At 40.6% G+C, this 27311-nt stretch overlaps 2 protein-coding genes and 1 long non-coding RNA gene across 6 annotated transcripts in view; 1 reads left to right on the top strand and 2 right to left on the bottom strand.

Moving 5' to 3' along the window:
- kif19 (kinesin family member 19) overlaps window positions 1-6723 on the bottom strand; it is a 116962-nt gene extending 110239 nt beyond the window's left edge. Inside the window, exon 1 of the mRNA XM_069930179.1 lies at window positions 4030-6723. Within this exon, the coding sequence (XP_069786280.1) occupies window positions 4030-4614 (585 nt within the window). The 5' untranslated portion in view covers window positions 4615-6723. The remainder of the gene's footprint in view (window positions 1-4029) is intronic.
- LOC138759560 (uncharacterized) lies at window positions 3687-17899 on the top strand. The gene is made up of 3 exons (XR_011354946.1): window positions 3687-4030; window positions 4697-4817; window positions 17760-17899. It is a non-coding gene; the product is annotated as an uncharacterized lncRNA (long non-coding RNA).
- Window positions 10365-27311, bottom strand: part of dnai2b (dynein, axonemal, intermediate chain 2b) — a 43224-nt gene continuing 26277 nt past the window's right edge. For 3 of the 4 annotated variants that reach the window (XM_069930185.1, XM_069930183.1, XM_069930182.1), the window contains exons 10-15: window positions 20280-20415; window positions 18071-18217; window positions 16638-16862; window positions 16178-16250; window positions 10896-10922; window positions 10365-10584 (exon numbers count right to left, since the gene is read on the bottom strand). In XM_069930185.1, coding sequence (XP_069786286.1) covers window positions 10903-10922; window positions 16178-16250; window positions 16638-16862; window positions 18071-18217; window positions 20280-20415 — 601 coding nt within the window. In that variant the 3' untranslated portion in view covers window positions 10365-10584; window positions 10896-10902. The remainder of the gene's footprint in view (window positions 10585-10895; window positions 10923-16177; window positions 16251-16637; window positions 16863-18070; window positions 18218-20279; window positions 20416-27311) is intronic. The other variant, XM_069930184.1, reaches the window with a different exon arrangement.

The raw sequence follows: 27311 nt of genomic DNA, 5'->3' as shown, positions 1-27311 counted from the left end.
CTGTACTCGGCTTTCTGATTTGTCCTTCCAAAATGCAGCACCTCACACTTATCCAGATTGAAATCCATCTGCCACTTTTCTGCCCAACTCTGCATCCTGTCTAGATCCTCTTGTAACCTTTGACAACCTTCAGCTTCATCTACAACTCCTCCAACCTTTGCGTCATCTGCAAATTTATGGACCCATCCTTCCTACTAGAGTTTTTTTTTAAAAGAGGGCTTTATGTATGAATTGAGCAAATAAATGTAAATGTTATCTCGATTCTACCTTTGGCTCTATCTGGTTGACGTTGTTGAAAATTCAGAACTGCTTATGGCAAACAGGTGGAGGCTGCCTGATCATTTGCTTTGATTAGTGCTTACACTATTGCCTTCAACTACATTAATCCAGAAGTGTTAAGGGATTATTTAATCTTCTCAAGTCTAGTCTTCAGAGAATTGGATTCAGTTAAAAGTTGAACACAAAGATTTCACCAATTTCTAAGGTCCTGACAAGATCTTTATGTGTGATGCTGAAAATTCCCCTTCAACAACCAGCTATAAAACGAGCCAAACAGTCCATCACCAGCAATGGCAGGTTCTGCCTACACAATGAAGGACAATCACGCTAGTTCTTGCACCACGTTCACTTTTCAGTCAGGTGAAAGGTGTTGTTGATTACAGTTCATCAAGTGAATGCAGTCATGATGCACTGAGGTGTGACGCCTCAACTAATACACCTCCTGAGAGCCCAAGTTGAATGTGTGCGTGACAATCTTCTTTCTGATCCATTGTGAGGAAGATTTGGTTGTGCTAAACTTAAGCTCTTTCTGAAATTGTTGACAAGAAGTTCTGCTGATGAGCACGCTGTTGCATTATGTGAAATAGTTCTAGATTTCAACAAAAGAGTCAAATAAGAACTTGCTTATTTGAGCCATATTTGACTAGTGTGATGGGATCTTTTTCCTGCCCAATAAAATGTTTGTTTCCTCCACTCTAACTAGCCATTTTGAAACTCGGACATGAATGCTACAGTACATCACGATATAAGAGTTCTTCTTAACTCACATAAAATCTGTTCGACGGCAGTAGAAAATGCACATGCTTTTAACTCTCAACCACTTGGAACGCTGCTCAATGATGCCTAGAAAATCATCGCATTCCTTTCCAGAGAAAATTGAACATGCTTATTGAAAAGTTTCCTTTGGCCAAGTCTGTCCTCGCAGTGACAACCCTGGGTGCTGGTCTGCAATGCTGTCAGATGGCACAGCTAACTCTGAATGCAATTGTGGTGACGCCAGCAGTGGATGTTGCTTATCATCTACGGTTTAAGCAAGCATGTTCTTGTAATTGCCATTGAGCCCCAATTCTTTGTTGGCTATGGGTTCCACCAGGATCAGCATACCCCAATTACTTTGATCCACCTCCAACGTAACTCCATTTTTCACCATATTATTTGGTGCCTGGATAAATTATGTTCCCAGCGTACAAAGAACTGACTGATACAGGTTTTGCACCTGGTCCAAAGTAAATATGCACAAGATCTGACTTACCATCATGAGAATATTTTTTATACCTGTTTAGAGGGGTGCCCAGACTTTGGTATTTTGGAGTTGAACACACTTTCACTTTCGCATACAATCATTACCATATAGATTGGTGTATTACCATCCTTTGGTACTACAGATAGGTAATGTTCTCATTGATCATCATTTTTCATTGAATATTGCATCTATCCTAATGATTGGAAAATTTCTCTGAAATACCTTCAATAGGACTATGATTTACCTTGAAGGTAACCGCTGAAATTCTATTAATATCATGGTTCAGAGCATAGCAATCAACAACAGGGTCCATTTCATCTGCTTCTTAATTAAACCTGTGTCTCTATCCACCTAGTTTTCATTTTGCCTACTTATGCACCATTTTATTCTTTCTCTCATCAGCTTACACACAAATAAATGTGTTATTTTCCAAGTTTACATTCACTTTGGCCTTTGACTGCAAGTTTTATTGGACATTAATAACACTTGACTGTTTGAATGTGCTTTACACTTCTGGATGATTTACTGCATCTTCCACATGGAAGTCATATAATCATATTCCTTTCTCTCTGACAACAATAATAACTGCTTGTTTGTCTTGGCTTTTGAGAACATGGCCCTGCACAAATTGGCTGCTTGGTTTGCCGATAAAGGGTGTATTATAATGAATACACTCCAAATATTAAATGATTGAATTTAAATGCTCTTGTTCATTGTGTAACTGGTCTTGCTGTAACATATAGAATGCATGTTCATTACAAATTGAATTGAGTTGTAGAGTTCTACAGCATGGAAACTGGCTCTGAGCCCAACTTGTCCATGTCAAACAAGCTCATCCAATTTCTCTGTCCGACCAGTCCTGGTAACGTTCTTGTGAATCTTTTCTTCACCCTGTCCAGCTTAATTATATCCTTCCTATACATCTCGCACAGTTGTAACATGATGTCTACACACCTGTACGCAATGCACTGACCAATGAAGGGAAGTGGGCCAAATGCCCTCTTCATCACTGTCTGACTGTGTTGCCACAATGGGACATTGTACTTATACCCCTAAGTCTCTTTGTTTGACAACACTCCCCAGGGCCCTACTATTCACTGTGCAAGTCCTTTCCAGTTGTCATCTGCCCTGCCCTCATCAATTTCCTTGGTTACCTCTTTAAAAAAAGACAATCCAATTTGTGAGACAGTTTCCCACACACAACCCCATGATGACCATCCCCAATCAGCCCTTGTCTTTCCAAATACAAGTTCACCCTGTATTTCAGCATCCTCTCCATAACTGACTCAAGCTCACTGGTATTTGGTTCCCTGGATTGTCCTTACAGTAATTTTTTTTAAAAACCTACAGTTAAAGCGACAGTTGGATTTTGCAAAGATTATCGAGAACCAGAGTTTCTGAGTACAGAAAAGGAATGGAAGAAAAAGTGGTAGAAGCAGGGGGTGGGTGGAAGTGCACGGCTGCCTCATGCTGACCATTCTTAAAGAAAAATAATAACAAAGTTAATGCCCATTTTGGAAATACACCCATCTCATCTCTGTTTAAAACAAGTTTCATTCAGGAATTTCAAATAGGTCAGTACCTCTTCTTTATGTGCCCGCCACTCTCTCCTACAATTTAAAGTACTCCATGGGGCTCATATGGACAAAGTCAAACTATCTCGATTGATGCAATGTATCTCCTTGTTGTGATAAGTGCAGCCATGAAGATGCTTCATTCATTCCTATGTTTTGGACATACCAGAGTCTTGAGAAATTGGATTGAAGTACTTCAAATTTTCTCTGCACTTTTTTAAAGTTAATTTTAACCCCCGAGCTGCTTTATTTGGTATTGATGGAAAGAGTGACATAATGTTAACGACATCTGAGCTGCATGTATTAGCTTTTATTTCTCTTACGGCTAAGGTGGAGGGACGTTACCCCGCCCAAAGGTTATGTGACTTCATGTCATGATTACATTTAAAAAAGATTACATGCTCAATTTCCGATATGAATGGAAATTTTCAAACACTGTGGGGTCCCTTTTTGAATTACTTTGATAATCTTTGATTTGAAATGAAGGTAGAAGTGTTGTCTAGTGAGGTCATTTATTACTGATAAGAATTCTGTCTTTCTAATTAAAAATATTGAAACATGTTGCTGCCTCCTTCATAGAAATAGGTTTCAAATATCTGCTTTTACAATGCGTAGATCATGAAAATATGAGCTGAAGTATTTAACTATCTCAGAGCATCAAATTTTGCAGATTTGCGTTGAGATGGTGTCAAAATTCGATTGGAGCAACGAGCCGACTTTTTAAGAATGCGTGTAAAGATTCCCAGTAACATTAGTGTTTGTTTTCCACTTGTTTATCGTCCTTGTAATTAATGCAAATGCAGAAATCAAACTGGGTTCCCTTGGTCAGCATGAAGGAGCGGGGCCGAACGGCCTGCCCGGTTGGAATGTTTAACCCCGTCGAAGCCAGCAGCTGAGAAGCTTGTCACTTGCTGGGGCTGGAAGTGAACTTACGGTGAGTTGCTGGTCTTTGGATCCGCCTCCGTCCTTCATGGTGCTCGGCGGCGCGGACGAGACGCTCCGGCTACATCGCGAAGGGTCGCCGACACCGAGTCCAGGGCACGGCTCACATCTCTCCGGTGGCTCCCTCCGCACAACTTCAGCAGCCACCGCCCCGCAGAGAGGTTCAGGTCCGGGCTGGGGGAATAGACAAAAAGAGACAGCGTATTGGTTCCCCTCTCTTAGGAGGGGATTCTCCTGCCTTGGACGGGCGCCCTTCCCGCCGATCCGACCGGCTGTGTGTGGCTCTGATCTGTCTCCAGACTTTCCAGCTGGAATCGGTGCGCAGGAAATCCGAGCCGACACACGATCAGCCGGCAGCTGCTCACAGAGGCCGACTACCGGCGACTGGCACTCGCAGCACTCAGATCCCCTGGAGGTCCGTGGACCAACTAGTATATCCCACACGAAAACATGACCCTCCACAATCCCCACTCTATGAGAGTCCTTGAGGACAGAGGTTGCCTTCCTAAGACACTGCCACTCGATAGAGTGAAGATTGATGCCCATGATGTACATTCTCACAATATTCCCAATCATTTCAAACTAACCCATACTCTAGTGCAGTGGTCCTCAGCCTTTTTCCACTCACATCCCATTGTCATTCTTTTACTACCCACAGATCATCAACTGCATAGGTGGTGTGTGACGAGTCAGGGATGACTTCTGGAGGTGAAAAGTTAAAGTTTGAGAACCACTGCTCTGTTGCAACAGCAACCAACCAACCCAATCATCTATGGGAGGTGAGAGCCAACAGGAGCTTCAGTGAAATAGATTTCAGAATCCCAATCAGATTTATTATGTGTCATGAATTCTGTTGTTTTGTGCAGAACAAAATGCAAAACTGATTATAGGGACCTGTGGGATGCTGGGCTTCAGCACATGGTGGATTGAGTTCAAAAGCAGAGAGGTCATGTTGCAACACCACAAGAGTATTGTGTTCAGTTCTGGTCACCTCATTAGAGGAAGGATGCGGAAGCTCTGGAGAGGGGGCAGAGGAGATTTACCACGATGTTGCCTGGGTGGGAAAATAAGTCTTATGAGGCAAGGGTGGCAGGGCTGGGAGTTTTTTTCTTTGGAGCGTAGAAGGATGAGAGGAGACAATAGAGTCTACAAGACTGTGAGAGGTATAGATAGGGTGGACATCCAGCACCTGATTCCAGGTTAGGAATAGCAAACACCAGAGGACATCTCTGCAAAGTGAAGGGAGGGAAGTTTAGGAGAGACAAAAAAAAAAGAGTTGTGGTGCCTGGAATTCCTTGCCAGGGATGTTGGTGGAGGCTGAAGGATTAGGGGCATTTAAGAGACTCGTGGACAGGCACATGGATGGAAGAAAAATAGAGGGTTACGGGGTAGGGAGGGTTTAGATAATTTTTTTTAAAAGCCACATATGGATCAGGCACAACAGCGAGAGCTTGAGGGCCTGTAGTGTTCTATGTTCTATAAATATTTAAAAACTAAATAGTGCACAAAGAGGAAATGTGAGGTCGTTTCTGTGGTTCATTATCCATTCAGACATCTGATTGCAGAGGGGAAGAAGCTGTTTTGGTAATGAGGGGTGTGTCTTCAGGCTCCTGTATCTCCTTCCTAATGGCAGTAGGGTGAAAAGGACATGGTCTGGGTGGTGAGGGTCCTTGATGATAAAAGCTGCTTTCTTGAGGCACCACCTCTTAAAAGATGTTCTTAATGGAGTGAAGAATAATACCCATGATGGTGCTGGCCAAGTTTACAACCTTCAGTAGCCTCTTCCTGTCCTGTGCATTGGCACCTCTATGTATACCAGACAGTGATGCAACCAGTCAGAATGCTCTAAAATACCAAATCTCCTCAAACTCAATATATTCAGTGGTTGAAGTGCCTTTTTCATGACTGCATCAACATGGTGGCCCCTGGATAGGTCTTTAGAGATGTTGACACTCAGGAATTTGAAGCTTTTTTACCCTCTCCACTTCTGACCCTTCAACGAGGACTGGTTTGTATTCTCCTGGCTTCCCCTTCCTGAAGCTCACAATCAATTTCTTAGTTTTACTCACATTGAGTGCAAGATTGTTGTTGTGACATGACTTATCGAGCTGATCTATCTCAGTCCTGAACACTTCTTCATTGCCATCTGTAATTCTGAAAACAAATTTGTAGATTCCATTGGAATTGTGCCTGGCCACACAGTCATGGGTGTGGAGAGAGTAGAGTAGTGGGCTAAGCGCGCATCCTTGAAGTGCATCTGTGTTGATTGTCAGTGAGGAGGAAATGTTAACGATCCAGACTGACTGTGGTCTTCTGATGAAGAAGTGAAGAATCCAGTTGCAGAGAGAGGAACAGAGCCCCAGGTTTTAAAGCTTGCTAACTAGTACTGGGATAGTGATATTGTAAGCTGAGCTGTATTTGAGGAAATTAATCCTGATGCAATCCAGGTATTGCTGTCATTCAGGTGATCCAAAGCTGAATCGAGAGCCAGTGAAATTGCATCTGCTGTGCAATGATTGTGGGGATAGGTAAATTGCAGTGGATACAGGTTTTTGCTTAGATGCAAGTTAAATTCTAGCCATGACCAACCTTTCAAAGCATTTTATTACAGTAGGAGTGAGTGTTACAGGGTGATAGTTATTGAGGCAGCTCATTCTGCTCTTATGCACCGTTGTAATTGATGCCTTTTTGAAGCAGATGAGAATTGCCCCCCCCCCCCCCCCCCCCCAACTGCAGCAGTGAGAGATTGAAAATGTCAGTGAACACTCAAGCTAGTTGGTTTCTGTACCCTGCCAGGTACACCAACAGGGCCCATCACTTGACAAGGGTTCACTTGCTTGAAGGATGTTCTGACGTTGGCCTCTAAAACTGTTATCACAGGGTCGCCAGCTTCTGCAAGGATTTTCATTGGTACATTTGAATTCTCCTTTTCAAAGGGTGTTAAGCTCATCTGAAGTGAAGCACCACAGGCATTTATGATGTTAGGTTTCACTAAGTCACGTGAAAATAATTTATAAAAGGTCGCCAAGTCTCTTCAAATTTAAAAGAAGTATCAAATGTAAGCGCTTAACATTCTAAACTTAAACATGACATAATTTGAGAGTCAAAGTAGGTGGATTAAAATCTTTCTATTTAAATAAGATAGCTCTTCTAACAATGTAGAAAAGGCTACAACCCAATGTGAGGAAGTGGGAACTCGTCCCAATTTTGGAACTATAATTCCAAAAATAGCATTTAATGGGTTAGGTTGAAAACTAATATCCAGCAAAGCTGACAAAGTCTTAAAAATGTCTATCCAATTATTCTTCAATATAGGACATGACCAAAACATTCGAGTTAGAGAGGCCAGTTACATCTTTCACAAATAGAACTAATGTTAGAAAAAATATGGGCCAATTTGTCTTTTGGCATATGACTTTTGGCAAACCTCCATCTATGCAGGTTTCTTACACATTGGCAGAATATGTCCGTTCGACAGGAAGATGGTCAGAAAACTTGCAGGCATTTCTGTGCAAACACACCTCAAGTGTGACAATTTTCACACTAAAATTACCAGTAATTCCAATTTTTATAACCATTACTGCTTTTCTCTTTTGCTTCACCTTCTATCTTGAAATGATGACGTTACTGATTACTGCAGAAGGATTCTAACCACGTCTTCTCACTGAAAAAGTGACTGTTATTTGTATCTATGATTTTTTTTCATGATTCTGTGGGTCAGAAAGATATGTGCATATATTCAAAGATGAAAAACTACTTGGAATTCTGCAGATCAATTTAAATTCAACTCATTTGATTCACAATGGTTACAGTAATTCAAATCTGAATGCCGTACAGGTGAAATCATGGAAGATTTTAAAACTGAGATTTCTAGAGTGGGTATCATTGAAAAAAAAACAATGTACAAATGTAAGTGGTGAACAAGAATTGGTGAATTAAAATAGGGCAGAAAATTCTTCACTGAATGCGCTTACATTTGGGTGAAAGCAGAAGACTGCTCAAGAATTGGAATAATTTGGGGTGAAAGCAGAAGACTGCTCAAGAATTGGAATAATTTGTCACCTCCAAAGATGAAAGTTTCAAATGGCAGATGAGCTGAGGCAAGGGTGGCAATGTATCTGAGTAATGCAATCTGAATAAAAATTCAGTCTTATTTAGAAGTAACGTCTTCTTCTTCTGGCTATCTATCCCACCTCTTTAGACAACTCTATCCTGTTAAATCATATTGATTGGGGAAAGAGAGACCCCAGAGATCCTCTCTGTTGCTTTTATGATCTGTGGATTGACCTCTGATCCAATTTTCTACAGCAGCCATACCACACTGTGATGCAGCCTGTCAGGATACTCTTGATGGAGCTCCTGTAGAAAGTAGATAGAATTATGGTCGTTATTCTTGCCCTCCTCACCCATCTAAGAAAATGCAACCGTGGTGGCTTCCTGACAAGTGAGGATCTGTGTGTCCAGGATAGGTCACTTTAAGGTTTCATAAAATCTCTGAGGACCCCTATCACCCTGCACAGAGCATCTTTCAGCTTCTCCTGTCAGGGAAGAGATAGAGAAGTATTCAAGCCAGAACCACCAGGCTGAGGAACAGCCTCTTCCTACGGGCAGTGAAACTGCTGACTGACTGGTGAACTGCTAAACAACTCTCCAAGACTCCACTATTTATTAATGATATTTATTTTTAAAAATATGGAGCAGAGACAGCGCTGATGGAAGTGTTCTAGGAGCCGTAGGTGATGCCGGTAGAGGACCCATGATTCGGAGCCAAACAGGAGCGTGGGTATGACAACGGCTCTGTACACGCTGATCTTTGTGTGTTTCTTCAGGTGGTTGTTTTTCCAGACTCTTTTGTGTAGTCTTCCAAAGGCGCTATTTGCCTTGGCGAGTCTGTTGTCTATCACTTTGTCGATCCTTGCATCAGATGAAATGGTGCAGCCGAGGTAGGTAAACTGGTTGACCGTTTTGAGTTCTGTGTGCCCGATGGAGATGTGGGGGGGCTGGTGGTCATGGTGGGGAGCTGGCTGATGGAGGACCTCAGTTTTCTTCAGGCTGACTTCCAGGCCAAACATTTTGGCAGTTTCCGCAAAACAGGACGGCATGCGCTGGAGAGCTGGCTCTGAATGGGCAACTAAAGCGGCATCGTCTGCAAAGAGTAGTTCACGGACAAGTTGCTCTTGTGTCTTGGTGTGAGCTTGCAGGCGCCTAAGATTGAAGAGACTGCCATCCGTGCGGTACCGGATGTAACACCGTCTTCATTGTTGAGGTCTTTCATGGCTTGTTTCAGCTTCATGCTGAAGAAGATAGTAAAGAGGGTTGGTGCGAGGACGTAGCCTTGCTTCACGCCGTTGTCAATGGAGAAGGGTTTGGAGAGCTCATTGCTGTATCTGACCTGACCTTGTTGGTTTTTGTGCAGTTGGATAACCATGTTGAGGAACTTGGGCTGGCAGAGTCCGCAAGCATTGAATCCATGCTGCTGAAGACCCAACTGCGCTGGGTGGGTCACGTCTCCAGAATGGAGGACCATCGCCTTCCCAAGATCGTGTTCTATGGCAAGCTCTCCACTGGCCACCGTGACAGAGGTGCACCAAAGAAGAGGTACAAGGACTGCCTAAAGAAATCTCTTGGTGCCTGCCCCATTGACCACCGCCAGTGGGCTGATATCACCTCCAACCGTGCATCTTGGCGCCTCACAGTTCGGCGGGCAGCAACCTCCTTTGAAGAAGACCGCAGAGCCCATCTCACTGACAAAAGACAAAGGAGGAAAAACCCAACACCCAACCCCACCAACCAATTTTCCCTTGCAACCGCTGCAACCGTGCCTGCCTGTCCCGCATCGGACTTGTCAGTCACCAACGAGCCTGCAGCAGACGTGGACATACCCCTCCATAAATCTTTGTCCGCGAAGCCAAGCCAAAGAAAAAGAAGATTTTTTTTAAAATATGTTTACATGTGCTGTACATGTGTTATATGTCTGTATGTGTGTCTGCACTGTTTATCGGGCTGGACTGGTACATTAGACAATAAATAAACACGCTTGAAGTTTAATACAGCTTGGAAATTTTTAAGACCATTGTGGCTTCTTCAGTTACCAGTCTCACTCAAATGTACCCTTAAAGTATAGATCACCCAGTGATGTTCTTCCACCAGACTGGACCTTGTATAAGTGAAAAGTTCAGAGGGGGAAAAAAAAAATTAGAGAGTAGATTTTCTGTCTTAGATGAGAGAGCATGCAAAAGAATAGACAATTCTTCGTCAAAAATTAATTTTGGTACCAAAACTGCTACTTTTCCATAAACATTTTGAAATATAATCGAGAAAACACATTTTTAAATACAGATTAGAAGTTTTATTTAAAAATAAAATAAGGAAACAATGCTTTGAACATATTCAAAACAATATTAAACTTTATATTTGATGCCTAGATCACAAGAATTTTCTAAATAGTAAGGTTTGGATACTGGTTGTTCTAAAAATAATGAGAATAGTCTAATTTACTCAGCTGATATTGAAGATTGGTGCAATTCCAGATCACAAGTCATCCGTCTGAAAAAAGGGAACAATGGCTGTTTAGAACTTATTAGAAAAGTGCAGTAATAAGAAAACAAGACCCATAGTGGAATCACTGAAAAGGTTTTGGAATACAGTCAAAACAATAGTTATAAATTCACCCCTATTTGAAAAAACATGACAATTGGAAATATAGCAGGAAGATTTCAACATTTAGCTTTTCAGTGGTCTGCAAATAATTATTTTGCTTCCAAATTAGATTCTAAATCTGACCAAAATATTTTAATCAACCAAAAAAACCTTGAAATTTTTCATCTTATTTTTTAAAGAATTTGAGATTATCTCACCTCATCTTCATCCTCTGACACTGGTCCCTAGAAGAATAAAACACAATTTGGTTTGGAAAGAAACATTCTGAGGAGCTTTTCCAAAATATTTCTGCAGTTCCAGCATCAACTTGCACTTTTATATTCAATGATTCATGTCAACAAAGAAAACTATCTTGTTTGATTTTTTTAACCACCTTCCGTACCTGTCCTGCAATTATCAGGGATGTGTGGTCTTACGTTCCAGGGGGCCTCTTACCTGCTATTTTCAAGTTGGCATTCTGGGCTAGTTCCATTTACCTTCTAATCCCTTCGATCCAAAAATCTGCCCAAATGTTTTTTGCACATGACTTCCTCTGGCATCTCTTCTCTCTTTGGCTTGGCTTCGCGGACGAAGATTTATGGAGGGGGTAAATGTCCATGTCAGCTGCAGGCTCGTTTGTGGCTGACAAGTCCGATGCGGGACAGGCAGACACGGTTGCAGCGGTTGCAGGGGAAAATTGGTTGGTTGGGGTTGGGTGTTGGGTTTTTCCTCCTTTGCCTTTTGTCAGTGAGGTGGGCTCTGCGGTCTTCTTCAAAGGAGGTTGCTGCCCGCCAAACTGTGAGGCGCCAAGATGCATGGTTTGAGGCGATATCAGCCCACTGGCAGTGGTCAATGTGGCAGGCACCAAGAGATTTCTTTAGGCAGTCCTTGTACCTTTTCTTTGGTGCATCTCTGTCACGGTGGCCAGTGGAGAGCTCGCCATCTAACAAAATCTTGGGAAGGCGATGGTCCTCCATTCTGGAGACGTGACCCACCCAGCGCAGCTGGATCTTCAGCAGCGTGGACTCGATGCTGTCAACCTCTGCCATCTCGAGTACTTCGACGTTAGGGATGAAAGCGCTCCAATGAATGTTGAGGATGGAGCGGAGACAACGCTGGTGGAAGCGTTCTAGGAGCCGTAGGTGATGCCGGTAGAGGACCCATGATTCGGAGCCGAACAGGAGTGTGAGTATGACAACGGCTCTGTATACGCTTATCTTTGTGAGGTTTTTCAGTTGGTTGTTTTTCCAGACTCTTTTGTGTAGTCTTCCAAAGGCGCTATTTGCCTTGGCGAGTCTGTTGTCTATCTCGTTGTCGATCCTTGCATCTGATGAAATGGTGCAGCCGAGATAGGTAAACTGGTTGACCGTTTTGAGTTTTGTGTGCCCGATGGAGATGTGGGGGGGCTGGTAGTCATGGTGAGGAGCTGGCTGATGGAGGACCTCAGTTTTCTTCAGGCTGACTTCCAGGCCAAACATTTTGGCAGTTTCCGCAAAACAGGATGTCAAGCTCTGAAGAGCTGGCTCTGAATGGGCAACTAAAGCGGCATCATCTGCAAAGAGTAGTTCACGGACAAGTTTCTCTTGTGTCTTGGTGTGAGCTTGCAGGCGCCTCAGATTGAAGAGACTGCCATCCGTGCGGTACCGGATGTAAACAGCGTCTTCATTGTTGAGGGTCTTTCATGGCTTGGTTCAGCATCATGCTGAAGAAGATTGAAAAGAGGGTTGGTGCGAGAACACAGCCTTGCTTCACGCCATTGTTAATGGAGAAGGGTTCAGAGAGCTCATTGCTGTATCTGACCTGACCTTGTTGGTTTTCGTGCAGTTGGATAACCACGTTGAGGAACTTTGGGGGGCATCCGATGCGCTCTAGTATTTGCCAAAGCCCTTTCCTGCTCACGGTGTCGAAGGCTTTGGTGAGGTCAACAAAGGTCATGTATAGTCCTTTGTTTTGTTCTCTGCACTTTTCTTGGAGCTGTCTGAGGGCAAAGACCATGTCAGTAGTTCCTCTGTTTGCGCGAAAGCCGCACTGTGATTCTGGGAGAATATTCTCGGCGACACTAGGTATTATTCTATTTAGGAGAATCCTAGCGAAGATTTTGCCTGCAATGGAGAGCAGCGTGATTCCCCTGTAGTTTGAGCAGTCTGATTTCTCGCCTTTGTTTTTGTACAGGGTGATGATGGTGGCATCACAAAGGTCTTGTGGCAGTTTTCCTTGGTCCCAACAAAGCTTGAAAAACTCTGGCATCTAGTATCAAGTATATTGACTACCCTCTGAGTGCAAACATTACTCCTCAGATTCCTCTTAAATCTCTCCCCTTTTATCTTAAACCTACACCCACTGGTTCAATAATTGTCTGCCTTGGGAAATCAACTCTGAGCATTTAGTTTATCTGTGTCTCCTCATGAGTTTATAAACTTTATAAGGTCAGTGCTCAGCCTCCGAATCTCAAGGGAATAAAGATCCAACCTCCACTATGATTCAAGCCCTCCAATCCAACAACATGCAATGATGAAATTCCTCTGTACCCTTTTCAATATACTGTTATCCTTCAAAAGCTGGACAGTTAGAATTGCGAAGACCCAACTTTTCAAGTCAAGTTTATTGTCATCTGATTGCACAAGTACAACCTGATGAAACAGCAATCTCCAGTCCTTGGTTCAAAACACATAGACATACAATCAGACATAACACATAATCAATACACATGCAGGACAAATATTCATATTTACAAATAAATAAATATTGTTTCATGAATAGGAGAGTCTTGGATGGTTAGGTGAGCAGTTCCTTTGGTCGTTCAGCATTCTCGCTACCCATGGGAAGAAGCTGTTTCCCAGCCTGGTGGTGCTGTCTCTGATCCTCCTGGATCTCTTGTCCAACAGGAGCAGCTGAAAGATGATGTGTGCAGGGTGGAAGGGGTCCTCAATGATTTTTCCCACCCTCTTCAGACAACAATCTGGTAACCACGTCAATTGGGGGGTGGGGGGGAGTTACTCAGGTGATCCTCTCTACCATTCTTATGCTCTGGTGGATTTCTCTGCAGCAACCATACCGCACTGTGTTCCAGCCAGGATACTCTCGCTAGAGCTCCTATAAAAGGTTGACATAATGGTGGCCTTGCCCACTTTCTTCTCAGGTAGTGCAGTCACTGTTGCACTTTCCAGACAAGTGAGGAGATGTTGTGTGTCCACAATAGGACTTATAGGTCAGATTTTGAACTTGATACCCAATGGCAGTGAGCAGGCCAAATTCCTTCTTCACCACCACCTTTCATATTTGAGTCACCACTTTTGAGGAAAGCAGATAATAAATTATATTACTTACTTTGCTCTCAAAATGAATTTCCACATATGTATAGAGTCCATTTGTAATACAGCCAAACTCCTGGTATCTGGCTCTATGGGAAGTTATATTTTCTGGTTATGTGAGACTTAACTGCAGTTCACCTATGTCACAATTGCTCTATAGCAAATGCAATATCACTGGCTCTCCACTCAGCTCTTGATCACCTAGAAAACTGCAACACATACATCTTGGCTACTCTTCATCAACTGCAGCTCAGCCTTCAACACTATTATCCCTCAGTGCTGGTCAACAAGCTCCAAACCCTAGGCTTCTGCACCCCCTTCTGCAACTGAATCCTTGAGTTCCTCGCCGGAAGACCAGTATGAATTGGAAACAATTATCTCCTCACTGATGATCAACACTAGCGCATCTCAAGGATGCATGCTTGGCTCACTGCTCTACTCACTATAAACCCATGACTGTGAGGCCAGGCACAATTCCAATGCTATCTACAAATGTGCCAATGACACCATGGTTGTCAGCAGAATCCAAACAGCAATGAGGAAGTGTACAGGAGGGAGATTGATCAGCTTATTGAGTGGCATCACACCAACAACCTTGCACTCAAAGTTAGCAAAACCATGGAGATTATTGTGAACTTCAGGAAGAAGAGGCCAGGAGAATAGAAACCAGCCCTCATTGAGGGTTCAGCAGTGGAGAGGGTCAAGAACTTCAAATTCCTGGGTGTCAACATCTCTGAGGATCTGTCCTGGAACCTCCATGTTGATGTAACACTCATGAAGAAGGCTCACCAGTGGCTATACTTTGTGAGGAGTTTGAGGAGATTCAACATGTCACCAAAGACACTCGTAAACCTCTACAGGTGTACCATGAAGAGCATTCTGGCCAGTATATCACTGCCTTGTACGAAGGTGCCAATGCTCAGGACAAGAAAAAAAATTCAGAGAGTTGTGAACATCAGTTTTCACACCATCAAGGACATCTGCAAGAGGCGGTGTCTATAAGAAAGCAGGCTCTATCCTTAAGGACCCCCATCACCCAAGCCTTGCCCTCTTCACTCTGCGACCATTGGGGGAAAAGATACAGGAGCCTGAAGATGCACATTCAGCTGCATAAAGAGTTTCTTTCTCTCTGCCATCAGATTCTTGAATGAAAAATGAACTAGAGACATTGTCTTAATTTAACTTTTTCTTCCATTATTTTTATTTTGTAAGGTGTGCCCACCCCCCCCCCCCCCCCCCGTGATGCTGCAGCAAACCAATGGTTTGTGGCATGTTCTCGACAATAAATGCTGATTCTACATTCTAACTCTGACAATGCCTAATACACCTGCATGAAGAATAAAAGACACAAATACTGTACTTTACTTATACTGAACTAATTTCACTTACATGACTACATAACCTTAAAACATTTTACTTTATTTCAGTCACATTCTTTGAAAACATTTAAACATCGCTGCAACTGCAGCTTCCTTCCTCTCCACAGAGCCGCCCAAAAGACGAACAATAACATTATAGATAATTACCTCAGCAAGTTTACAGATAAAAGCTCCAACCCCAGGATGACTATTACTAAGCAGGAATAAGGAGACATTTTAAGAGAGTCACCCCAATAGCAAGTGGCATCAAGCAGCTCTTCATCCTGGGCAAAGTCATTGCTGTTTCACACAACTTTATTCAAACAGATCCTACGAGCAAAACGCGACTAAGGCCCTCCGCTGTCTGAATATTTGCAACTATCTTCACCAAAGGTTTATGTGTTACTTCAGAGAACATTTATTTTTACAATTTAAAAAATGTATTTTAACTATTATTTTATTCTTAGTTATTTTAATTTATTTATTTATTTTCCTCGATATTTTTTTTTTAACTGGTTGCTTGAATTCTGGATACAGAAGTTTTACTGTAGTATCATATTATCAAACCGTTATGGCTAAGCTACAAAATATAACATGGTCTCTGCTTCTTAAGTCACCTTCTGCTGAATTCTATTTCAACACTGCTGTCAATTCAGTTCAGGCTACCAAAAATATTGATCAATAATGTGCATCTCCAGAAATTGTGCTTGGCCCTGATATAGGGACTCAGGCAAAACACAAGCTCAATACAGACAACACTGAAGGTTAGGATTTAACTCAGTAATTGTCGCTTTGAGGTAGTTGCTCTTCTAGCCTTGACACTTTGCTCACCATTCCTGGCCCATCTGCTTGTTTGCAGAGCTTTATAAATGAGGCAAGTCCTCACACTGTGTGCCTTCATATTCTGCAGTAAAAAGATTGTTACAATTATATCTCTTTTGCAGTTTGTACCCTCAAAATTTAACAACATTTAATTGTTGAGGTTGGTTTAAAATACCCTTGTATAAACTTAAAGTTTGTCAACAAGAGGTTTGACTAAAATCTAAAATTTGTGACCGATTTAACAGATCATCACTCCTGACATGTTTGCTTCCAGGCCTGAGCCCATAAGTTGTAGCTTTTAAAAAAAATGTACAAACTACTTTATGTACAGAATTGCAGAAGTAGCAGTTATTTCAGTGCTATTACAGTCTGCGGCACGGACACATGGGCCGAAATAGCTTGTTATCATACTGTATGTCTAAATTTCAAATTTAAATTTTATAAAAGTGAACGCATATTCTATTCTTACCTTGGTGTCATCCATTTTTTCCAACTCAAATCTGTCTTTTTCTTGCTCAATAGTTTCAAAGAACATTTTCTCAGCTTTTGCAATTTTGAATTCTATGGTATCCTCCTCATCTTCAACTTGGTGTTCCACCTCCTTTTCTTGCTCAGATTTAGCACGTTCTTTTGCCCGCATCTCACGTTGGCGTGCTTCTAGAATCTTTTCCCGTTTTGCCTCCCGTTCAAACATCTCAAAAAAATTAACAATCATATATAAAGATTTTTGGCTCGCATAGCTGAAGGGTAAATTACAGGACATTCAAGTAAACTGAAAGAAATCTTTTGTCTTTTTGTAACATTTTGACATTTCCCATTGAAAGGTCTACATTTGGATATTAAGCTGCAGAAAAACAAGACCAAAGTTAGATTGAATATAACAACTCTACATAAAAATGGCAGGCATTTATTAGCTCAACTGCAATAGAAAAATTAACGGGATTACAGAAAGCTTTCCTCTTTATTTATTAAGATTGAAAACATCTGTTTTTGGATATGGGTCAGAAGGAAATGGCTCACTAGCTAAATGGTGTTCCCATTAAAAATGGTGTCACAATAATATTGAAATAATTCTAGCACATCTTACCAACTGTCACACTCTTGCAGTGAGTGGGAGATAAGGTTTCTTTCAAAATTTAAAGCTTTTCACTATTAACAAGGGCACCATCACAGAATAGTTTTAGGTTTAATGAAGAGTTTAAAGTGAAGATAAGAAGGGAGAAGAAGAATTAATTGTCCTTCCATTGAATGAATGTTCGTGTTGGCTGTTCAAATTCTTCCAAAAAGGTCAAAGGGTGGGCTCAAAAGGTCCCACAAACTTCAATCTGCAGGGGATGGATTTTATTATAAGTAATAACTTTGAGTGACACTCTGGTGCCATTCCCCAATAGAACAGTTAAGAGTTTATTGTCCTTGACATTCTTGAGAAAGACATTTTAAACAGTGTGAGAGTAAGCTAATGATCAAACAAAAACAGGGCAAGAGCTGTTGGGAAGTAATTGAAGTTTCATACAAAAACAATAATTCATGACATTATTGGAAAATCCTGAAATGAATTTGATTATGAATCAATTAATTTTCATTTGTATAGATCATTTAGTCAAGTTAAAAAGGTTTTTGAAAAGCTCCAATCAAACTGGTAACAGAAAACCTCATAAGTAAGCAATTTTATTATTTTGACTTGGTATTTCATACAAAGGCAATGACCAAAACTTTATCAAGTAAGATGCAAATTAATGATTTAGTTTGACAACACGTAACAATAAGCAATTCAGTACATATCATGTTACTCTTCTTTACAACTGAAGCATGCTCTTCTGCATACCAATATTAGTTAAATTAGTTTTTATTATAAGCTGACTGCAGAAACGGTGACAACATTGACCGAAAGAGAACACTTACTGCATTTGCAATTGTCTTTTCCTGTTTCAGGTAAGCATAGAAACTGGATGAAAACTCAAGCAAGGTTGTTTCACCCTGGTGAGAACCGCATGCAAGGAATTGTCCGTTGTCTTGGATACGCAAACAGTACAGTGCGTCATCACATACCTAATTGGGTTTTGAGAGGGGAATAGGGTAAAAAAAAATGAGATGCCAAGATTTGGCAATTTGACCACAAACTATTTTACAATATGATAGGTTAAACATATTATACATTTTGACCAGTAACAGTAGGATTCTGATTCTTTGTAGCCCTTTTTACACAGAGATCCTACTTAACTGGCGTGTGAATGACCCATGTTTAAAGCCAGGTCATGTCATTCACACTGAACCAAGAATAGCCGGGTGAAAACTCATCAGCTCTGATACTACCTACCTTAGCGGGTAATACACGGAATGAAAATGACCCCCCATTCTGCGTTTGTTACATTCACACAGGTAAGTGAAGTGGTTAAAAGGCTGTTAATTCCTGTCTTTTAACGGCTGTTTAAAAGGGGTACGAGACAGTTGTTTTTTTGAAAAAAGATTTAGAAATCCCATTCTCAATAAAAAAAACATGCTATGTGCTTCCTTACAGAGCTCTTGGCAAACTTCCTTGGTGGATGCTATGGAGCATCTGGCTTCTAAGAATTAAACTAAATTTTAGCCAACAATTACCTGCCTAGAAGATCTAGGCCAGAATCGGAGTTGTGTGAGCAAAGTTAAAATAGTCTAAAAGTGATGAGTGCAAATTGCAAAAAGTAGAACTCAATTTAAGTATAGACAGTTTCATTAGAGCAGGTTACTCTGCACTGTCTTTTAAATGTATCAGAGATACAATCTATATTTATTCCATCGCACTGTCTGTAGTAACAGGATTGAATTTGCAATATATTATTTTGAAACAAATTAGCAAGCTTACTCTATGTGGTTAAGGGTCAGAATTGATGTTACCTTAGAATAGCAAAGAATGGAAAAATATAAGACTGAGCCAAAATGTGGTTCTTTTATTAATTCTCAAGAAGAATTAATGAGCATTTGGAGAATTAGTGAACTGATAATCAGTCCTTCTGAACATGAAAATAGTTAAACTTGAGAGTGATCAGAAGCAAAAGTAAATATCTTCAAAATGAGACGTTAATAAACAGTTGTGATTACAGTTGTATGAAAACTCATCGTCAAAAAAATATCATTGTGGCTTGAAATTCCTGCTTTATAATGATACTACAAGAGAATCCTTTTGAGTTCCTTGAAATGAAAGTGTTTACCAAAAATAAGTTTTCTTGTGGCAGAATACAGTTCTCATTGCTCTTCCAGGAACAAAAGAAAAAATAATTACATTTAATGTCAAAATCCATTAAGATGAGATTGACTACTATCATGTCTCATCTCCCCAACCACAAGCTCAGTATTAAAACATATTACCACTTGGGTATGAAGATCTGAATTGGGAGTAGGAGCAGGCCACCTTAAACCTTGTCTGGCATTCAATAAAATTATGGCTGCAACCGTTCCTCTCTCTCCTATCGACCTTGTGTAGCCTTTCACTCATTGTCATTTGTCAAGATTTTACCTCAAAGACAATTTGTGTTTCTAACAGCCTTTGAGTAAGAATGTTCCAAAGACCCAAGACCTCTTTTACCTCATCTCTGGATTAAATAAACAATACATTTTTCAGACACTCTTGGTTCTAGATTCTTTCACAAATTCTCTTTCCACATTCATCCAGTCAAGAAATCTTAGGATTTTGCATGTTACACATATGTATGCCTTTACTGATCTTTTATTATTTAAGTTAAGGCTCAGTGTGAATACAATAGTATTTTATTATTTCAAATACTTTTATATGTTTAGGTTCCTTTGAAATTCTTGAGCTCTGGAATCTTTACATTAGAAAGACATCGCATTTGTTTCAATTTATGAATTTTTGCTTAACAAAATGCTGTTACAGCACCAGTGTCCTGGGTTCAAATCTGGCACTGTCTGTAAGGAGTTTCTATGTTCTCCCTGTGTCTGTGTGGGTTTCAGCCAGGAGCTTCGAGCTTCCACTCACTGTACAAGGGTTGTAGGCTAATCAGGGTATTTGGGCGGCACAGGGTCCTGGGCTGGAAGGGCCTGTCACCGTGCTGCCGTGTCTTTAAAAATCTTTTACAGGAATGCAAACCTTCCTTAAATTGTGGAATATGTATACCTTAACACTGAGTCTTGCTTCACTGTGTTTACATGACAAATCCCAGGCATCAATAGTACCATCCATTTTGCTTGTGAAGAAGACAGTTGGCCTTACAGGACTCCAACAACCATCACTCATATTAGACATATGATACCTGAAACAAAAACAGTTCTTTTGAAGACGCTTTTTCTATTATGAAAACAAAACTCAACAACTTTTCTTCTTGATTCCATTGAATTTCCACCAGAAAGGCTGAGATTTGAACAGTGCCTGAAATCTCTGCATCTTGCCCTTCTTTGGCAATTTCTTGTGGCATTGTTTGTATTGCATCTTCCTCCTGCACAAAACAACAGTCATAAGAAGAGATGTAATAAGATTCCCTCTCACAGCAATTTTCACCTTTTCAACCTGATGGAAAGGCTGGTTTGCTGAAGAGGCCCCTGATATGGAGTTGATCAATGAAAGTGGGCCACATCTTTGGTTCTGGGCCTGTGACCATTGAACTGTTGAAGATCTGGAAAGGAGTTTTCAAGGCATAACAAAAGCATGCATGAGAATTTTGCCTTCCTGAACTTGGAATTCCCTAGCAATGTGAAATTTTCCTCAGGCACCTTAGGTGGGCATCTGAGAATGATTACATTCTATCATTTCAGATGCTTCTCTAAATCCCGTAATTTCAGTTGTCGTTAACAAGACTATTCTGCGTGGATCAATATATCAGACATTTACATTTTATTTTTAAATTGAAAACTCTTTTCACTATCTCCTATTCCTCCCAACCTTGACCAATTTGAACAGATTTCACTGACACAGAAAAATGTTCAATTATACAAGCAGCTGTCAGAAGTAATCATAATGCTGTTTATCAGAAATGAAAATGTGTACCAAATCAATTCCATGATCACGTTACTCATTTGAATATTATTGATGCAACATCATCTCCAGAGAAAGAATAATCCTAGATTTCAACTCAAAATTCTATATATTTGTTGTCCATCCTTTAGTGTTTGGTTTGCAGAGAAAAAAATATAAACAGGAGACGACCACATCGATCTTAAAGTGTCACAAACTGAAGGACATGCATTCAAGATGAGGCAGATAAAGTTTAAGAAAGATGGGCGGAACAAATATTTTACATAGTCTCCTCTCCTTGACAAAAGACAACCAATCAGCTTCTCTCTTGTCAAGTTCCTTCAGAACAGGTTTCATTTTCAAAACACTTATTAAGTACAGTCATAGTTTGCTTCAACTTTCTTCATACCATATCCTCTTCATCTCAGGAATCAATCAAGTGAACCTTCTCTCATGAGGAAACAAAACATAGAATTCCAGTTGTAGATTTTTAGCAACATCCTGCACTAATGGAGCACGGCTTCCCCATTTTAATGCTCAATCCTTTTTTGCAATGAAGGCAACATTCAATTTGCTTCCTGATTACTTGCCACACCCACATGCCAACTTTCTGTATTTTATAAATGAAGTCACTTCACATCATTCTCCAGTCTTTTTCCATTTAAACGCTGTTCTGCTTTTTTTCCATAACCTCACATTTTTATCACATGACAGCTAATATGCTATTTTATTTTGTATATTCCCCAAACTTAATTATATCACAACTTGTTTTCCTTCTACCTTTGTTTCATTGGCAAATTTGGCCACAATACCAGTGGTCTCATCATCTAACTTATTGATATTCTAACAGTTGAACTGCCACCACACATCCCTATTACAACCCACAGTCACAAGCTTGCCAGCTGAAAACAACCCACTTATCCTGACTCTCCTTTCTATTCAATGCCAGACTTCTTTCCATGATAATAAGTGTTCCCTATGCCACGATATCTTATTATATGTGGCAATTTATTTGTGGCATCTATTGAATGTTTTTTGGAAATCCAAATAAGCGACATCTACAAGTTACCTTTTGAAAAAAAACATTCTATCTCTCTTTGATGGCACACTTAGAGTAGCTATTACAGCGCCAGTGGCCCGGGTTCAAATTTGGCGCTGTCTATAGGAGCTTGTATGTTCTTCCCATGTCTACATGGGTTTCCTCGGGTGCCCCAGTTTCCTCCCACCCTTCAAAACGTACGAGGGTTGTAGGTTATTTGGGGGCATGGATTCATGGGCTGGAAGGGCCTGTTACAATGCTGTATGTCTAAATTTAAGTTTAAAAATTTAATGATAGATTCTAACATTTTCCCAATGACTAATTGGGTTATATTTTACTGGTTTCTGTCCCCTTTTTAGGGAATTCTCCACAACTAAGATCTTTCTAAAATCTATGGAATATTGAAAATAGCAAATCAATGCATCCACTTAAAGAACCTAGAAGACAAAATGTTGTAACTAATATATAATTTTAATCAGTACTGCATTAGCATAATTCACCTGTGTATTAAAACTAGGAACTTATGTTTCTAAATGTACTAGATGACTGCCAATCAACTTAAAACACTTCAAAAGTAATTTGGTTTAATTTTTTGATGAGTATGAATTTTTAGTTAACATTAATGCAAAATCTCTCTTTGGGAATGAAAATAAGCAGCTCACAGCTAGACTAACACACCTTCTGCATTTAAACTGCGGTCACCTTACAGGACTCAAACAAAAATATTACCATTACATTCTGAACTAAAAACATTGCAGTTATAGTCCTTCAGTGATAAAATATAAAACATTTCAAATTAAGAATGACATAAATAAAACATACTCAGTTAGTGAATAAGTGCATTAATACCATACCTCAATAATCTAGTTTAAAATACTGTCCAATAGGTTGGACATTTTGAGTCCAATCATATTAACATTGGTTATTTCAACCAATTTATTACTGACATATATAAAATAGGGGGAAAAAAAATCACACTGGCCCAGTGAAAAGGGACTTTATCTTGCTGTTGACTTAGCATTGAAAGATTTAAAAATTATGTCCTATTTAAAATTACATCTGATTCCTTCTAGACTGAAGGTATATAAATACTGTGACAAAGAAATGGTCCTACTCCCCAATGTGGCCTTAGAGGCATCAACAGGTACACTGTTTGAAAATAAAGCCACCAGAGTTTAAAAAAAACACATAGCAAGTGTCAATTATCCTTTTGGTTTTTCTATCCCAATCACTTCTCAAAAACTTGAAACTAGTCTCAGAGCTAATGTGCGTAAACAACATAGACCTTGTTGTTGCTGTAACAAAATATCAGTGGGATACAGCTCAAAAATGACCACACACATTACGATGTCCTTGCCTTCTTATTAGTACAGTTCTCAATGCATGCAAATTTATACCAAATACAATACTGGTTACATGTAATTTAGATCACACAGAACCAGCCAATTTTCATCCATCAGATAAGTACATTCACTGTACCACAGAACAGATGCTAACATTTGTTTTCAAGATAAAGAAAGGTATTTGTAATTGAGTGAACTTAAATGGTGCTATTGTTATAACATTCTGAATGCAGCATGAATTTCTCATAAATTTCATGTTTTTGACATCATTTCCACCTGTTTTCTTGCAATGTAAGTAGTTGGGATATGTTTGGTAATAACTGAAAAAAAAAGCACTGTCTGTTCATTTCGGATCTGGAATGAAATTTCACACAGAACTGAATAACTTTGCATGGAATGCCTACTCCTGTGTTTTATGGTTAAGTGTGCTCCCAGCAAGTCTAAACACAAGGTGCAAAAAGTGAAACATGACATTAAAGAGGCTGTAGATTTGTGTGATGCTTTGCAACCTGAGGTCATCCCGAAATATTTCACATCCAATGGAGACTTGTGAAGTGTAGCCATTGTTATAAATAGAGAAATATGACAGCTGTTTGCATACGTCAAAGCCTCTCAAAAACAGAAACACAAATATCTTGATTAACTGTCCAACTTGAAGGTAATAGGCAAATGCTTGGAAATCAGAGTTGATAGTCTTTGAAAAGTAGCAAGGGATCTGTTCAGTTGATATGAATCCCATCTCTTCAGGATGGGCAAGATTTACTCCTATAACCATATAACAATTACAGTACAGAAACAGGCCATCTCGGCCCCTCTTGTCTGTACTGATTTAAGTGATCCCTAGTCCCACTTACCTCATCAAAAAAATTACACTTCTTAAATAATGCATTGAAGTGTCAGCTGAGATAAATTTATTTTTCTGAGGATTTTTCCCTGAGGATTGGGAGAGGTCCCTGAGGATTGGAGAGTGGCTGATGTGGTGCCGATTTTTAAGAAGGGAGGGAGGGAGAAAACGGGAAATTATAGACCGGTCAGCCTGACGTCGGTGGTGGGGAAGATATTGGAGTCTATCATAAAAGGAGTAATAGCAGAACACTTAGGCAGAAATAATAGTATAAGGGCTAGTCAGCATGGATTCCTTAAGGGTAAGTCATGCTTGACTAACCTTCTGGAATTTTTTGAGGATGTGACAAAGAGGGTGGACTTGGGAGAGCCAGTGGATGTGGTGTATTTGGACTTCCAGAAGGCCTTTGATAAGGTACCGCACGGGAGACTAGTGGGCAAGATCAGGGAGCATGGTATTGGAGGTAAGGTGCTGACATGGATAGGAAATTGGTTAAGAAATAGGAAACAAAGGGTTGGGGTAAGCGGGTCTTTTTCAGGATGGCAGGATGTGACGAGTGGAGTGCCGCAGGGATCGGTATTGGGTCCTCAGTTGTTTGTAATTTATGTAAATGATTTGGATGAGGGGATTATTAATAACTTGAGCAAATTTGCAGATGACACGAAACTGGGTGGCGGTGTGGGGTGTGAGGAGGATGTCAGGAAAATGCAGAGGGACTTGGACAGGTTGGGGGAGTGGGGTGCTGAATGGAAGATGACGTTCAATGTAAGCAAATGTGAGGTTATCCAGTTTGGGGGCAATAATAGGAAAGCTGAGTATTATTTAAATGGAGACAAGCTAGGGAGTGGGGAGGAGCAAATGGATCTGGGAGTACTTGTTCACTGGTCACTGAAGACTAGCATGCAGGTTCAGAAAGCTGTGAAGAAGGCAAATGGCATGTTGGCCTTCATAAAGAGGGGATTGGAGTATAGGAACAGAGATGCCCTTCTGCAGTTGTACAGGGCCCTGGTGAGACCCCACCTGGAGTATTGCGTCCAGTTCTGGTCTCCAATTTTGAGGAAGGACATACTAGCTATAGAGGGTGTGCAGCGCAGATTTACAAGGTTAGTTCCAGGGATGGCGGGGTTGACATATGCTGAAAGGCTAGAAAAACTGGACTTGTATCCGATGGAGTTTAGAAGGATGAGGGGGGACATGATTGAGGTCTACAAAATCATCAGGGGGATAGACAGGGTGAAGTCGGATTACTTGTTCCCAATGATGGGGGAGACGAGGACTAGAGGGCATAGTTTAAGAATACAGGGTAGGCCCTTTAGGACGGAGATGAGAAAACATTTTTTTACCCAGAGAAGTGTGAATCTGTGGAATGCTCTGCCACAGAGGGTGGTAGAGGCAGATTCGCTGATTATGTTCAAAAGAGAGTTAGATAAGACTCTAGTGGGCAAAGGAGTTAAGGGTTATGGGGATAAGGCTGGAAAGGGGTACTGATAGTAGTGATCAGCCATGATCTGTAAAATGGCGGTGCTGGCTCGACGGGCCAAAGGGCCTACTCCAGCTCCTATTGTCTATTGTCTAAATTTAGAGACGCAGCATGCTAACAGGCCCTTCCGGCCCACAAGCCCATGCCACCCACATACACCAATTAACCTACAAACCCTGTTTGTTTTTTGGAGGGTGGGAGGAACCGAGAGCACCTGGAGGAGACCCATATAGATCCAGGGGATAACCTACAAACTCCTTACAGACAGCACAGGATTCGAATAGCATTGTATTAAACATTATACTAACTGTGCTGCCCAATTGGACTAAAACCCATGGCCTTCTTAGTACAGTAAAACCCATTTATCCAGAATTCAAGCAACAAGCAAAAAAAATCATGTAAAACATATAGGTTAAAAATGTGGAAGTTTAAAATTGGTGTGCTTTGCTAATCCACACAACATGCAATCTCAAGCAACCAGAGAATTCACTCATCAGGCATCTACCAATCCCCATTGGTACTGTATACCAGATGTTTTACTATATTAAGATTCTATTATTAAACAAAACAATAAATGCTTTCAGATACATGAATGTTGTATTTAACTTTCTCAGAGAGCAGTTGAGGAAATCCCAAAACTGTCCACACGACGAGACCTTTGTTTTTTTGGGGGGGAAAAAATCTTTTCTTTCAATAATAATTTGTCTTTATTTGTAGAATATCTTAGATCAACTATTCAGATCCCAAAACGTTGAATACCTTTTACTTCCTGTGGAGGCTACATGACCTGCTGAGTTTCTCCAGCCTTTTTGTGTACAGCACTCAGATCTACACTCTTTGCAAAATGAGATTTTACAGCATGGTGAGCAATCTGAACATGCTGTTCAATACTATTGGTAACTATTATCTGGTGAGACGTTGTTCCATAAATGGCATAGTTTGAAAGCTGTAAACTGATACCAAGGGGATGGTAGCAAACAGCTCGGGCGTGGCAATTAGCACTTTTTTTAAAAAAAACTACAGAATACACTCATTAAATATCTATTTTTGCTAGGAAAGGGATGCTAACCTGTAACATGATGAGCCTCATTGGATGTAACGTAGTCACTGCATTTTCACTCCTTTTGTTGGAAAAAAAAACTTGACAAAATCTTAAAATAATTTACAATTTATTTTGATATGCTATTAACTTGCCTTATTTAAACTTAAATATAAAACAGGGTAAAAAGCCCTTCTGGCCCAAATGCCCATGACACCCAATTAACTTACAACCCCCATACATTTTGAAGGGTGGGAAGAAACCAGTGCAACCAGAGGAAACCCATGCAGACACAGGGAGAACGTACAAACCCCTTACAGACAGCACCGGATTTGAACACGAATTGGTGTTGCTGTAACAGCGTTGCGCTAACCGCTATGCACATGGATTCCATGACCTAGCCCACAGGGAAAAAAGAATCTAAGAGTCGGATGCGATGGATGTTATGTCCTC

The sequence above is a fragment of the Narcine bancroftii genome, chromosome 3 (genome assembly GCF_036971445.1).
Source record: "Narcine bancroftii isolate sNarBan1 chromosome 3, sNarBan1.hap1, whole genome shotgun sequence".
Lineage (NCBI taxonomy): Eukaryota > Metazoa > Chordata > Chondrichthyes > Torpediniformes > Narcinidae > Narcine > Narcine bancroftii.
Note: the sequence above shows the minus strand (reverse complement) of the source record. Positions and strands in the feature narration are given on the sequence as shown.